General features: G+C 40.4%; 1 protein-coding gene across 4 annotated transcripts; it reads right to left on the bottom strand.

The window, feature by feature from the left end:
• Positions 1-4,703: 4,703 nt before the first annotated feature.
• Positions 4,704-12,927, bottom strand: ankrd13a (ankyrin repeat domain 13A). Of its 4 annotated transcripts, none has more exons than XM_071513642.1 (16): positions 12,541-12,927; positions 11,839-11,974; positions 11,374-11,498; positions 11,227-11,272; positions 10,748-10,891; positions 10,467-10,656; positions 8,936-9,002; positions 8,744-8,825; positions 8,558-8,619; positions 8,335-8,465; positions 8,037-8,194; positions 7,815-7,889; positions 7,584-7,625; positions 7,300-7,460; positions 7,080-7,141; positions 4,704-6,820 (listed from the first exon to the last, which is right to left on the bottom strand). In XM_071513642.1, exons 1-16 carry the CDS (start codon positions 12,640-12,642, stop codon positions 6,622-6,624), a joined length of 1,782 nt encoding a protein of 593 aa, XP_071369743.1. In that variant the 5' UTR covers positions 12,643-12,927; the 3' UTR covers positions 4,704-6,621. The 4 variants fall into 4 exon arrangements, with proteins under 4 accessions (XP_071369743.1, XP_071369741.1, XP_071369740.1 ...); XM_071513640.1 differs by having other exon boundaries at positions 7,080-7,144; positions 7,584-7,637; positions 12,541-12,925; XM_071513639.1 differs by having other exon boundaries at positions 7,080-7,144; positions 7,584-7,889; positions 12,541-12,923.
• Between the last annotated feature and the right edge of the window lie 552 nt (positions 12,928-13,479).

Below are 13,479 nucleotides of genomic sequence, written 5' to 3'. Positions count from 1 at the left end.
AGCAGAAGAAACATATAAAAGGGGCGCTGCTAAATAGATGTTTTCTCTTCCATCTGAGATGAACAGCTTGACGAACATCCCTCTACAGTATATTGAGGAAACGCTGCATAGATATGTAGTGACTAATAGTAGCTAATAATGGGGAATAGGATAGAAGTAGAGCTACATAGAACACACCATTGAATTTCAGCTTTTAAAATGTTTAGCATTGATACATTTCATCTTGTATATGACTATTGACTCCATTTTAGCTCAGTCATCACCACTAACACAGTTCTGAACTACGCTAGATGTTCAGATACCTGGGGATATTTTGTAACAGTTGTGCATCAACATTCCATTCTAGAATGTGACTGTACTCTCTGAATTCCACTGTTCCGGAATCTGAACGTACAGAAAGGGCTCTTCATTCAGTTTCTTTCACCCTCTTATTCACATTCAGTTTCATGGGGGAGCTGGAGCCTAACTCTGATAGACAGACTCACATTCACATCCATGGGCAATTTAGAGTCTCCAAACCACCTGACTTACATGTGTTGGGAGCGTCTCAGGAAACCATAGCACCCAGAGGAGAACAGTGCCACTCATTCAAACCAACACTTTTTAATAAAAAATAATGTAACTGTTATTTAACTTTTGCTTTAAAAGCGATATTTTACTTTGGTACAATATTTTCTTTTTCCTGCACATTCACCTCAGCATGACTCCATGTGTAGTCCACCTCTGGCCTTATCTGTTCCAGGAGAGTGTATTCACCTGTCTGACTGTCTCCGTCAATTCCTGCAAAGAGGCAAAATTATTTCATGAAAAAGATGACAAGCAACATGGAAAATAACCTGCATTATCTTGGTCATCCTGCTTCAGCTTTAGCTTGGACATGTGTAGGAAGGAGGATATTTTGAGCTGAAGCAAGTGAACAACATCAGGTAACTGGAACAGTCAATATTGATGGATAACTGCTCATGAACCTGCACGGGGACATGCAATGCCAAATCTACAAATGTTATATCAAATAAAATTATTGCAATAGGATCAAGGCAATGGGACTGAAAGTGTTGTCATGGAAATAAGCACTGGTCTAACGAATGAGTCTTGGAAAGCTGACTTGTTACTAGTCATCATTTGACTGAATATTCAAGTGACATTTGTGTTAAACACTCCCACTCTCTGAGTCCACTGCACTTTACACAAATGAAACAATGATCATTTGAGTAACATTTTAGGATGTAATTTTAGGTTGTAGTTACTATATGATTACCATGTGCTGTTTATATATTCTGCTCTCGGATTATGTCGTGCTCCCTAACGTGATGCCATGACAAGGTTCAGCTACACTGAAGAATCAACTGGAACAGATGAAAAAGGTGAAAGTCACCGAATTGTACCCATAATGATTTTCAGACCAAGAGTATACATTTTCTTATTGAGAACATAATAAATCACAGTTCAACAATCCCCCACTCTGTCAGTGGAGTGACTCCCAGCAGTTTACTCTGATTTAATCAAAGATTATAATGTTGATTCTCTTATATCATCCTTCTTTTTGAGATATTTGCTAATATTAACAATTTAAAGATCATGAGAATTTGCGATTTCTTAAACTGAGAGCAATTTCCAGGTTTCTGCACACCATCAGTGTGCCATCCATAACTGCTTACTCAAGTCAGAACATCTGAAAATCAATCTGTTGACTTCATTCAATTGTCTTTAAATATCCAATCAAAACAGGCCTTCAGTGCAGGCTTTCATAATGAAATGCTTCCTTGTTATTGTGATGAATTTGTGCAAGAAGCCTCTAATTTCAATTTCAGGCCAATGTGAGTGACAATCCTTATGGATTATTAAGATTCTCTGGCATATTATTAAGAGCAGTAAGTGTTTGTAATGGTGTGCAGTGTGATGGTGTATAGATGATGAAGATAAAGGCCATATGCATCAGTCATGCACAGTAATGATGTAAGGATATAACCCCAAGGAGCTTGACCTTTATATCTATTCTTCATTGCTCTTTGACATTTCAGAAATGGAAAATGTGATGGGGGCCTCACACTTATTTGATGAACATACTTTACCAATAAGAAAAGAGATCTTATACCCGTTGTAGGTCTGCAACTGACCTGACAACACCTGAAGCTTTCCATACCTTCCTCTGGCACAGTCCAGGCTGCAGAGAGCAGGTGTGTCTGTCAAGGGAAGAGATCAGTACAATTTACTTTAAGAGCAGAAGTCGCCTACAATAATCAATCCGGATTAAATACAGTACTGTGCAAAAGTCTTAGGCACCCTAGATTTTTTTTATCTGAATTTTGTCTTAGATGTTTATTTATTAGTGTTCTGCATTAGTGTGTCAGTAGAATGCTCTTTATAGTAATTTCTTTTATATTTAGAAACTTTTCATTTCACTACTTTTGAAAGCATCTTCGCTTTACAGATTTATTTTTTTTTGCCTAATACTTTTGCACAGTATTGTATATAACTAGGAGACTTTTGACAATATTGCTACAAAAATTTGTTCTTTGACATTAACATAACGGCTTTAGGACCCAGGATCTCCCGGCGGAAGAAGCTGCGCCTCAGTCTCCATCATCATTCCTCTTCCAAGCTCCGCGATGATGCTCCATCTCATCCGAGAAAATATAATAGGCCTGTTGTGTTTTAGCATGTTAGTCAGCGGACAATTGGAGGACTCCAAATTGACCGAAAAATCATATGTTTTCTTGCAGAATCAGAATTTAGGTAAGACTTGATATATGTAAACAAGTGTAAAAGGCCTATGAAGGCTGTCAATACAAGGTGCGCCGGATGAGTGATGCTGAAATTAGCCTACAGGCAGGCAGGTTTGACATCAAAACAAAAACCCCTATTCAATGAAACGCAAATGCAGGACATTTTAAAACATCGTCAGATAATCACGAAAACAGCCACCTCTGCTATATGTGTCTGTTCATGTTAAGTTCGTTAATCGACCCTATCATGTTTGTTTGTCCGTGTGTTCCAGTCACCCTGGTGAGCGTCCTCACTGTGCTGCTGGTGGTGATGATTATAATGGCTGTCTGTGTCTACAAACCGCTGCCTCGGCGGTGAAGCTGTCCCGCCACCCAGAAGAGACAGGCAACAGAGACAGACCCTGACCCCCTGCTTCAGGACTGAGACTGGACCCCAGCTGCTCTCAGCTCAGTAGGCCTACGACAAAAAAGGGGGAGGAAAAAGCCAAGCTCATCTACTGCCACACTGAAGAGACACATCACCCAGACTGCACAATTAGGGACTATTTGTATTGGTTATAAAATCAGGTTATTTAAGAATTATTGTAGGCTATTTTGTGTGGATTCGTTATGATATCTAGATGGCATTCCCGATTTTTGAGTGCCTAGGCCTCAAAATCAGGACTTAAATGTTATGCAATAGGCCTAGTATCTTTATTTGTGATTTATCTTGAAAGCTGCATTTTTATATAAACTACCTCTTGTCTTTTAAGTATGTTTTTTTGTACAGTATGTGTTGAAACTGAGTATAACTCCTCATTATTGTTGTATGGTAAACATCATTATTAATTAGCATCAATACAAAATTTTAACATGAGCAATCCTTTGCTTGTCTTTGTTACTCATTTTGAAATAAGTATTATGAACGCACTGACATGGAATTTGAAATTAAGGCTGCCATCTACAGCAAGACTTTATCTCCAATGGATATTGTTGGGTCCAAGAAAGTAATAGCCTACTTTTTAATCCTGTTTACTAATCTACTTGTGACTTGTCGTTTTATCTAATATATTTTTTTTATTGATTTGATTATGTGACACATAAGGACAAATCTAAAGGGAATGTGTAAATAGGCCTGTTCAGTTTGCTTTTAGGGGCATTGTGTCTGTGGCTCCTTAGCCCTTTTGAAGGGAAAACTTGTCAATAAGCCTCAGGTCCATCAACACATATATTAAAAAGGCAAAAGTAGGATTACGAGGAGAGAGATCTCCTTCCCTTCATCTACAGCCATGGAAACAGTGGGCTCCTATGCCAGGTGAAAGTGGTGGAAAACAGGAGGAGGTCAATGACCCCTTTAACAAAGCAAACCAAATGTTGCCCTTTGTGTCCTTGCATGAATGTGAAAATCTGCTCAGCTCATCATCTATTTATTGAATCATGACTGTTAAAAGAATCTGTTGGCCTATGAGCAAAGAAACAACAAAATAATAAATACTTTATATAATTTCAGAGAGGGATTTTGGCTTGTGCAATATTTAGACATTTTTTTAATCCTATCATGAAAAATGACAGATCCCCATTCTGACTTTTAATGTACATGGAATAGGCTAACACAATATAGACTCCATTTTTAGAACTGATCCCTCCTACGTGGAACCAGTGTATATTTTGCACAATCCAATTGGATTACAGCATACTTTGATTATGTGCTATCCAGAGTGCAGATGTTAGGGTTGGAAAGACTAAGGGATATGACTATATTTAGCAGCTAACCAAACATAAAGTCCATTCACACACTGTAGATAAATGATCTTCTAAACCTTAACATGAATGAGTGAACACTTGACCTGGAAATGTAAAGGAACCTAATTGCTTTGGATATGAACAAATCTAGCTCATTAGATGTTAAGCATGTTATGATAGAAAAGCATAAGGTTGTTTCCATTTTATATCCGTTTCTGTATATAAAACACGTAAGCCAAGTCAAATTTAGTCCACATGGAAATAAAGTGCTTTTATTTAAGAAATAACATTTTGAAACAACCACATTTTCTTAAAAGTTTAACATGTTACAAAAAAAAACTTTTTCAGCTAGCAAACGGTGCATTTTAAACTGTTCCCCATTAATCTAACCATAGCTAGCCTTGGTAGACTGTTTTGCAGTTTGGCAATTTGATCATTATGATTAGTCGTTTTTGAGCTGAAGCCGCTGAAACCCAGACAAAGCAATGCAGAGAGACCTATGATGAGTGGTTGGTTATCAGTGAAATCAACTGTAGTGGTTAATGCATTTTATTCAGCATCACCCAATTAAATCTGAAACCCCTATCATCTTCTTTTGTAAGATAGGAAACTTCAAAATTTCTGTTTGACTTTAGAAATTTGGTCTGAATGGCACAGCACAGAATAGTCACCACCACTCTCCCCAACCAAACTTCATCAGAGAAAACAAACTGGGACCTGCATCAAAAACAATCCTTTATAGTGGGCATGCTTGATCTTTAACTCCATACTGTCTTTCATTCAGCTTAGAGGTCTATAGTTGTTTGTGGCTATAAAAGGCTGAAGGATTGCCCTTAGAAATCTGGTGATTTTGAGGTCTTGCTTGTGAAAAAACAAAATCTTACCACTGAATGGACCGGTTATAATAATCTATGCAACACTGGTTGTGTGACTGCTTCGAAACGGCATGACTGCTATATCCACAGGAAGGCAGAGTGGTTTCTGCTATTGCTTCTTTGAACTGAGGTGATAATGGTTGATGTTGCTCAGTGAGAGTTGACCCATTAAAAAAAATGGCATCCTCCCAAACCAAAAAAGCAGGGGACATGTTCAATAAAAATCAGGCTTCTGCCTAAGGAAAATTTAAGCCCTCATCTTTCTTGTGCAGCAAAGATTTCACCATGCATCTGATTTACATTTTCTCTCACAGTAACATGCTTTCATTACCCATCTGAATATTGTACATTCACAAAGTACAAGAAACTTGTTTTGCATTCACCTATGAACCTGCTAGCCGGTTTTGACTGAATGGAATCCAAAATAATGAAATAATATAGGTACAGCAGTAAGTGATATGCAAAGGGGTGATACCATTTTGCACAAAAGAAACATCACATAAATTACCAGGCTACCATTTTCAATGTTTTTACAATTAATTAAGAAACCTAATTCCAAAGTGAAGGGACTGTGGAAAAGTGGAACCCTGAGATATTCAATCATTCAGTGAGACCATGACCCTCTCCAAAGCGACTCTGTGGGAAAACTACATAGCAGTAGTCCTCAAATCTGGTCCTCAGGGTCCTGAGTACTGCTAGTTTTCTATTCTGCCAGGAAGTTTTCATCCAAGCTGTCTAATCAGGGACTGACTTAGACCTGGGACGACAGGTGAATGCAGTTAACTCTCTGGCAGAATAGAAAGCCAGCAGTACTATGGACCCCGAGGACCAGATTTGAGGGCCACCGCTACATAGAGTCACCTCCAGTAGTCTAAAACCTTTATGTTACAGAACCTCAATTACACGGATTTAACCCCACTCCTGTCAACGATATGATCAACACTGTTATGGGTTGCAGCTGTGACTCTCAACTGAACAAAAAAAAATAGAACCCATCCAAAATAATCCCAAAGAGTCCATGGATTAAGCTTGAGGATAGAGAAGTTTTTACGCATTATGTGGAGATACAAATATATAAAGGAGTATGTTCTTACCAAAAATAGCTTTTGGAAAATTGAATACCGACAGTTTGATATTGCCTGTGCAATCATGACCTGTTACAGAAGAAATCTGAGGTTGCATAGATGACTACAGTGGTTGGGAAGGTAAATTGAGGTGTGGTGGTTGCTGCTTCTGGATCTGGAAAAGTTGGATTACGGCGAGGCATGGCCTCAACTCCTTATTCCCTCGTATTCCTTTTACTTCTCTGTGAGTGATAGCTGCAATATCCTCTCTAGTTCTTCTTCCTCCTGCTTCCTTCTATTCTCCTCTTCCTCCTGAGCTCGTGCCGAGAGCTCCATGGCCAGGCGCAGGTCTGAGTCAGGACTAGAGGCTGAGACGGAGCTTGCAGGACTGGATGTGTCTCCATATTCCACTAGCACCCCCTCTGGGATACTCCTAGAATGACAGGGAAGAAATAGTTTCCAGCGGCTTCTCTGTGGCTTTTATATAGATACATACAATACATATACACAGTCACCTGAATCCCAGTAGATCTGCTAACTCACTGTTCACAGAGTTCATTACCTTCAACAGATTAGTGTGGGAAACTCTCTTGCACCCCTCCAACCCTCGCTCTCACTTGTAAAACAAGGACTTTTCTCTTCCTTTTACTGCATGTAATTGCTATGCCAACAGCTTTACCCCATGTTCCTACCTGTCACTCTGGCTACTGGGCATAGCATCAGCGAATTCCCCATTAGCATCATCCCAGGTCGTCTCCTGTAATGATACAAACAGGTAGATGACTTAAAAGAACAGAGGAGGAACGCCATGAACTGACAGGGATACTGCAACATCAAGCAGCTTGCTAAAAAAAGATCAGAACAGATTGTGTGTGCTGTGAGGGAACTGTCCTATAATTGTTGCCATCTGACCTGTCCTGGGACTCTGCTAGACTCCAGAAGACTCTGGTGGATGGCATACTGCAAAAGTTCCTCATCATTGTTGGATATGGGTGTGTGGCGGCTGCCGCCTCGATGGCGGTAGTGGACAGGCACCTCAAACACTGAAGGACACACCTGGAATGGAGGGGGTGCTGGATGGATGAAAACCAAAGGAACAGTAATTAGCAAGCACATAGGATTGTTTTGCAACATTACATGTACATGCAACTTCTATACTGATACATTCAGTGCTCAAAAACTGGCTGCATTCTTACCAGCAGCATTTCCATCATCTGTGGATGTTGGTGTGGCTGCGGGTGTGGCTGTAGGTGTGGCTGCAGGTGTGGCTGCGGGTGTGGCTGCGGGTGTGGCTGCAGGTGTGGCTGCGGGTGTGGCTGCGGGTGTGGCTGCGGGTGTGGCTGCAGGTGTGGCTGCGGGTGTGGCTGCAGGTGTGGCTGCGGGTGTGGCTGCGGGTGTGGCTGCGGGTGTGGCTGCGGGTGTGTTCACTTGCTCTTCTGTACTGCACTTGTTGACATTACCAAAGGTAATCCTGGCATTGAGCACATGAAACAGGGGAATCTCTGTGAGAGAAGAACAAATAATAGATTAGACTTTAAGACAGACTTCAAAGGGTGAATGAGGGTCTTGTATTACACCTTGAACATGTGGTCTGTGTAAAAAGTCCCGACTTCTTTTGTGACATTCCTGTTCTCAGGAATTCCACGCACCTATTTTAACAGGAAACCCAGGAGGAAACTTCAGGGTGACAAAGTCTCGCAGCCGCGCAAAATGGGAACTGGTCCGGGCCATGAGGTCAATAATGGGAGTGACCTGCTCCACCAGGGAGAGGGGGTGCTCCTCACTCATCCACAGTGTGCCCTTGAACCTGCGTACAACAAAGAAAAACAATACATTGCTCAAATGTGTACACACATAAATACAATTTCCCAATACTGATAATATATGAACCCTGGCACACAGCTATCAAAAATGAAGTATTATGAGGTTTAATGCAGTTTTTCTTACTTCTGTGTTCGAATGCTCAGCTCAATAGGTCGGCCAATGTCTCGATTCCCCAAGTCAAAGTCTGGATCAAAATATTCCTCTGGAGTGATGGCAGTGGGATTAGTGGCAGTTGCATACTCCAGAGTAAGGTCCTATCAAGACAACAAAGTCAAGCATTCATATCAAATCAACTGTCTGGTGAGACCAAAATGTCACTCATGTAGTTACTAACTGCATGTCTTACCCCCTGTGCACTGATGTGCTGCTCCACAGTCCCCAGAAGAGACTCGAGGACGTTCCTCTCACCTATGAACAAAAAGTCTAACTTCAGCACTGTCAACCAATCTCAGTCAATACAGATGTGCTACTCATTTGTGTGGGGGGGGGAAAGTACCAATTTTATCATGCATGAACAAAGTTTTACACATACTTTTTATCCTGGCCTTCTCCTCATCCGTAAGATGCTCTGTCCTTGTCCTGATTACCACATTCACATTGTTCACACTGAATACCTGAGAAAACAATCAGTATCTAACATCATACAATGTTAAAAATACATTGTAGTATTTTAAGTAGCAAATCTTGCTTGTTAAAACAAAAACATAATATAATTTGTATGAACCTTTGCTTCGAATCCATTGACAACTTCAGTTTTGTCAGTCCTCCAACCCCATATGCCAGACTTGTTCCTGTGAAAAACAGTAGTTGTGCTTTGTGAAAACAAAATCTTGCTTTTATGCTATGAGATCCTGATTTTGTTCATGAAAACAAAAACATACGTTTAAGCAATAATGCCTGAGAGTGGTGTTGTGGTGTTCGTAGGTCTGCTGAAAGTCTATAAATAGGTAAACTTTTCAAATACAATGTGAAAAACAAGATTAAATAAATCCTGGGGCCCATTCCTCATACATACATAACTCAGTTAGCTGAATAAGTTTGTTGATGTAAGCCTGGAATTTTCAGTTCCTGCCTGGAAGCAAGTTTAAAATTTAACTTGCTACCAGAGAGACAGCTCCTTAAACTCAAAACTGCAAAAACACAGCCTTAGTCAGTCAGTCGGCTGGATTATGACCAGGCCTTTTTAAGATTATCCCATCCATGAACTCATTTCTAGACATGGCTGCACTTTTCCTTAGAGAGGTGCCAATAGATCAAGGCACTATTATGATTAGACAAGCTTTTAGAAGAGAACATGTGCTGAGAGATCGCCAAGATTCGTTGGCGTTTGAAAGATACAGTCGAGCAGGGATTATTTACAGTTTACGAGTTTGAAGAACATATTTATATTTAATTTTGATTTGTTCCCACGTCCTCTTTGGACCAGTGCCACTGGCTCTGAGAATGAAGGCAAAACAAATCATAGGTTGTAGACTCATTACAGGGAAGGAAAATCTGTTTTATATCCTGCCTTTTTAATAATTTTCACAATAGTATTATAATTATAAATGGCCTACTTATGCTGTCTCATTTTAGAGGCTTTGGCAGTGTTGCATTCCACAGTTAAGATATGTTTTTAGATAAGATCTGTTCCTCATAGCTTTCAGTTATTAACTCTTGCTCAGGTGACGTAAAAAAGGTGCTTAGCCTTGATGCTGTGGCAGCCAACTGTATGATTATTGATCATGGTTTACACTCTGCCCTCATGCTCCATTTTTTTTCCAAAACGGAAGCACGCAATTATCCAAGTTAACTACAAGCAAGTTTTACAAATCAATCTGCAACCTACATTTGAGGAACAGAGTTAGCCGGATGCAGATTAGCAAGATAATTTGAAACAGCTGGTATCATATTAGCCTGGGTTAATTAAAAGACGTATGAGGAATGGGGTCCAGATCGACTTCTCCTCGCTATTAATATCCAGGGTAACACGTAATTGCTAGTTTGTAGGCCTACGCAACATTGACTCACTTTTTGAGAGCAAGTGTGCACCAAGCTTGTCTGACACGGACAGCTTTCAAATTAATGAGTCAATGGAAACACTGCATTCAGTGTTCTCAGTCTGGGAGACCTGATGGTAGGTGTGAAAACTTCCTGAGTGCTGTTAGCTATCCTGAAATGCTGCCACTGTGCAATTGGTTCCTGGCTAATCAGAAGAAGCAGTCAGAAGTACGTGTTGTTAGAAAGAGGTGAATAGAGAAAGATGGGACTCTTGCCTCTCAAAAGCAATATCCTTGGTGTCCAAGTAGGTGTTGACAATCGGAGTAGTCAACCTTTTGGCAACCTCTTGTTCAGCTGGCTGCATTGAATCTAGTGTGACATCCTCCATCTCCTGGGATATGTTGAAGCGTTCGGTGTCCACCACTTCCTCATCATGGTTCACCTCCATCAACTCTGTACATGTATCTATCAAAAAACATAAACAAAAAGTCAGCGACAAACTCCGTCATTTTACACAAACAGCTGTGAGAATGACATGAAGAGCTCCAATACGCACCGTCTCCTCTGAAGATGTAGCTTCGACGCCCTCGGATCCAGGTCATGTTCTCAAAGCCCAGGAGAGTGGCATCTACTCGCAGGCTGGCACCACTTTTCCAAATGCGACAAACATCACTTGGACAAACCCGGGATACAAGAGGGACTGTGAAGCAACGGCATATGAATGTCCCAAGAGGGAAAAAACAAATATCCGCACATGAAAAACTGAGTTTTTACTAAACCACAAACGATGTTTCACCTACAAGAGGCAGGTATGTAGTTTTTCCTGTATGACCTGACAAACACTCTTGGTAGGCGAAGATGATTTATTTGGTGTGGATAGCAAAGCATAGGGTACTGCATTACAAAACATATGTCAATACTTTTTTCTTCTGAGTATTGAATATGGTCACTAACATATTCCATATAAATGAGGCCACTAGTACACACTCATCACCTACTTTGCCTATCCATACAAAACAAAAAGATAGAGCTTACTCCAACTGGTGAACTCCCATTTCATTTCCATATAGAAATCTGGAGACTGGGGATGAAAAGGAAAACAGGGAAGTTAGTGTCTTGTACATGTTTTACAGGCACAGGCAGAGGTGGAAGACAAGACAGGGAGACTGTGTGAAGCAAAACCTCTCGGATCTTGGACAGCAGCTCTGGCACGCCTCCTAGTGCTGTAGAGGCTTTGAGGTAGTCTCTGCGCTGAAGCACCAGCTGAACCATCTCTGGGTCTCCGGTGCTGACCGCCTCCTGCAGTACTGCACACAGGCACAGACAAATGTAAACATACCACTAAACCTTTTAAGCTAACAGTATTTGTTCTCCCTAAATCGCAACCGTCCATTAGGAAACCTCAAAAACGACAGTACTACGCAACGAAAGCAATACTGTTTCACTGCAGTCGGAAGAGACAAGTGGATATGCATTTTTTACCAGAAATCCCATTTGGATGATGTGTAGGTTAATGTGAGAAGGGCTCTAAGTGATCACACAGCCCACAAAAACCACTAAAAGCATGTCATCTTGCAAGACAAGTACAGGAAACAGTAACACAATCATAGCATTCCTCGTCTGTCAGGGAGAAACTACACGCCTAACCTGTCCAATTGTTGCCATTTTCCTTAGTGACTTGGGCACCGTGTCTCAGAAGGACTCTCACTGACTCCAGGTGGCCGAGCGACACAGCCAGGTGGAGAGGCGTCCTCCCTCTGGGATCCACAGCCTCTATGTCATTCTGAGAAAAGCAAGGAGAAACTGATTTTTAGTGGTGAAATAGAATTTACCCACTTTTTAGGCTGACAACTCTTTAAGCCTTAGTATACATTATGCTATAGTAGTACTAACCTGATGTAAGTTATATGAAAATAGGGTATACTTATAAGAAATACAGTATACTTTTCTGAAAGTGTAATTTATTTTTGTATGCAGTGATGTTTTTTCCTTATGATAGTTTTTTCTCTCATCTTCCAGGGCTCCGTATTATGATTACCACCAGCTGGAAGTCTTCATACTTTTCACACCTTTTAATTTGGCACTACATGATTGAGAATGACAAACTGTTTACATCCAAGTACGCTGACATAATCGAGCATCATGTCTCGTCTACTTATGAGTCATACTCTGGAGGTTAACATTTTAAACACCATTTGTGTGTGTGCTACTACGAAGCATCTGTCAATCGCCTACACTAACTAGATGGAGACCAAAATATCTCTCGTATGCCGCTTGGCTTCATCTAGCTAGCTAGCTGACTCAAGTAGTACTGGATAGCTTAGCCACATATTTAATTTTTGTACGAACCTGTGGTACTTCGTCCTCCAATTTCCTGTAATCATTCTCCCACACTGAGGAATGCAATGGGAACTTCACCCTAAAATCTTCGCTAACGTTAGCCGTGGACATCTTCCTCTTTGTGGAGCCTCTCAGTATAACGTTAGCCAGCTTATAATTACAGCCATGTGAAAAACTGCGCTACACCCTAGTTGTGCCCAAACGTACGATGGATATAATTCATTCCCTCGTTATTTGACAATAATAATGCCCAAATGTGCTAGCCAACTTTTCCTCAAAGCTTCCCCAAAATAAAACTTTTGAACAAGGAAGTGTCCGGACCACACTATTACGATAGGGGAGTTTTGAGAACAAACAAAAATATACACAATGTAACTAAGACAGCTGACCGAGCCCTTTAAAAATGTAATTTTATTCACATGTGTAATAAAGGGTATTCTGTCGGTCAATAAATATAGCAGACACAGGATTTGTAAATAAAAAAATACTCCTTTAGAAAAAAAGAGTAGTCAGTTCCAGTGTAGACCTAACCATTCAACGTATATGGATGGGGGTCAATTTTAAGTGTAATACCTACAAAACCATATTTCCTGTATCAATAATATATTCATTATATGCATCTGATCTGTGAATAGATCATAATACAGTGTGATTTTGTCCTGTAAACATAAAAAAATTGACAAAAAGGATCCAATATTGACAATAAGTCGTTTCAGTTGTACCCATACGTCATCAGTCTGAATGAGCTCGGCGCTTGGCTGGTTGCGTTCCAGGAAGGGTGCAATAACGAAGCCCAGTGAAACTTTCCGTTAGCGTACTGTGAGCTAGATTTACATAAAGATAGTCGATAGTTTTGAAATATAAGTACTATTGCTGATATAATGGTGGTTTATTCTTTTAAAAAAAAAGAAGTAACGTTAAATCTGCTTTGTGCCTGTTGCTCTTCCG

The sequence above is a fragment of the Centroberyx affinis genome, unplaced genomic scaffold (assembly GCF_046629955.1).
Source record: "Centroberyx affinis isolate AG114_WGS23_722 - 3 ecotype Tasmania unplaced genomic scaffold, CSIRO-AGI_Caff_v1 ptg007379l_1, whole genome shotgun sequence".
Lineage (NCBI taxonomy): Eukaryota > Metazoa > Chordata > Actinopteri > Beryciformes > Berycidae > Centroberyx > Centroberyx affinis.
This window is presented reverse-complemented; position numbering and strand designations above follow the sequence as displayed.

Coding starts and splice junctions, on each gene's coding strand:
- ankrd13a (XM_071513639.1), bottom strand. CDS start 12,642: ATGTCCACGGCTAACGTTAGCGAAGATTTTAGGGTGAAGTTCCCATTG. Junction 8,826..8,935: donor TCAATGGATTCGAAGCAAAG/GTTCATACAAAT, acceptor TTGTTTTCTCAG/GTATTCAGTGTGAACAATGT. Junction 8,466..8,557: donor AGCACATCAGTGCACAGGGG/GTAAGACATGCA, acceptor TTGTCTTGATAG/GACCTTACTCTGGAGTATGC.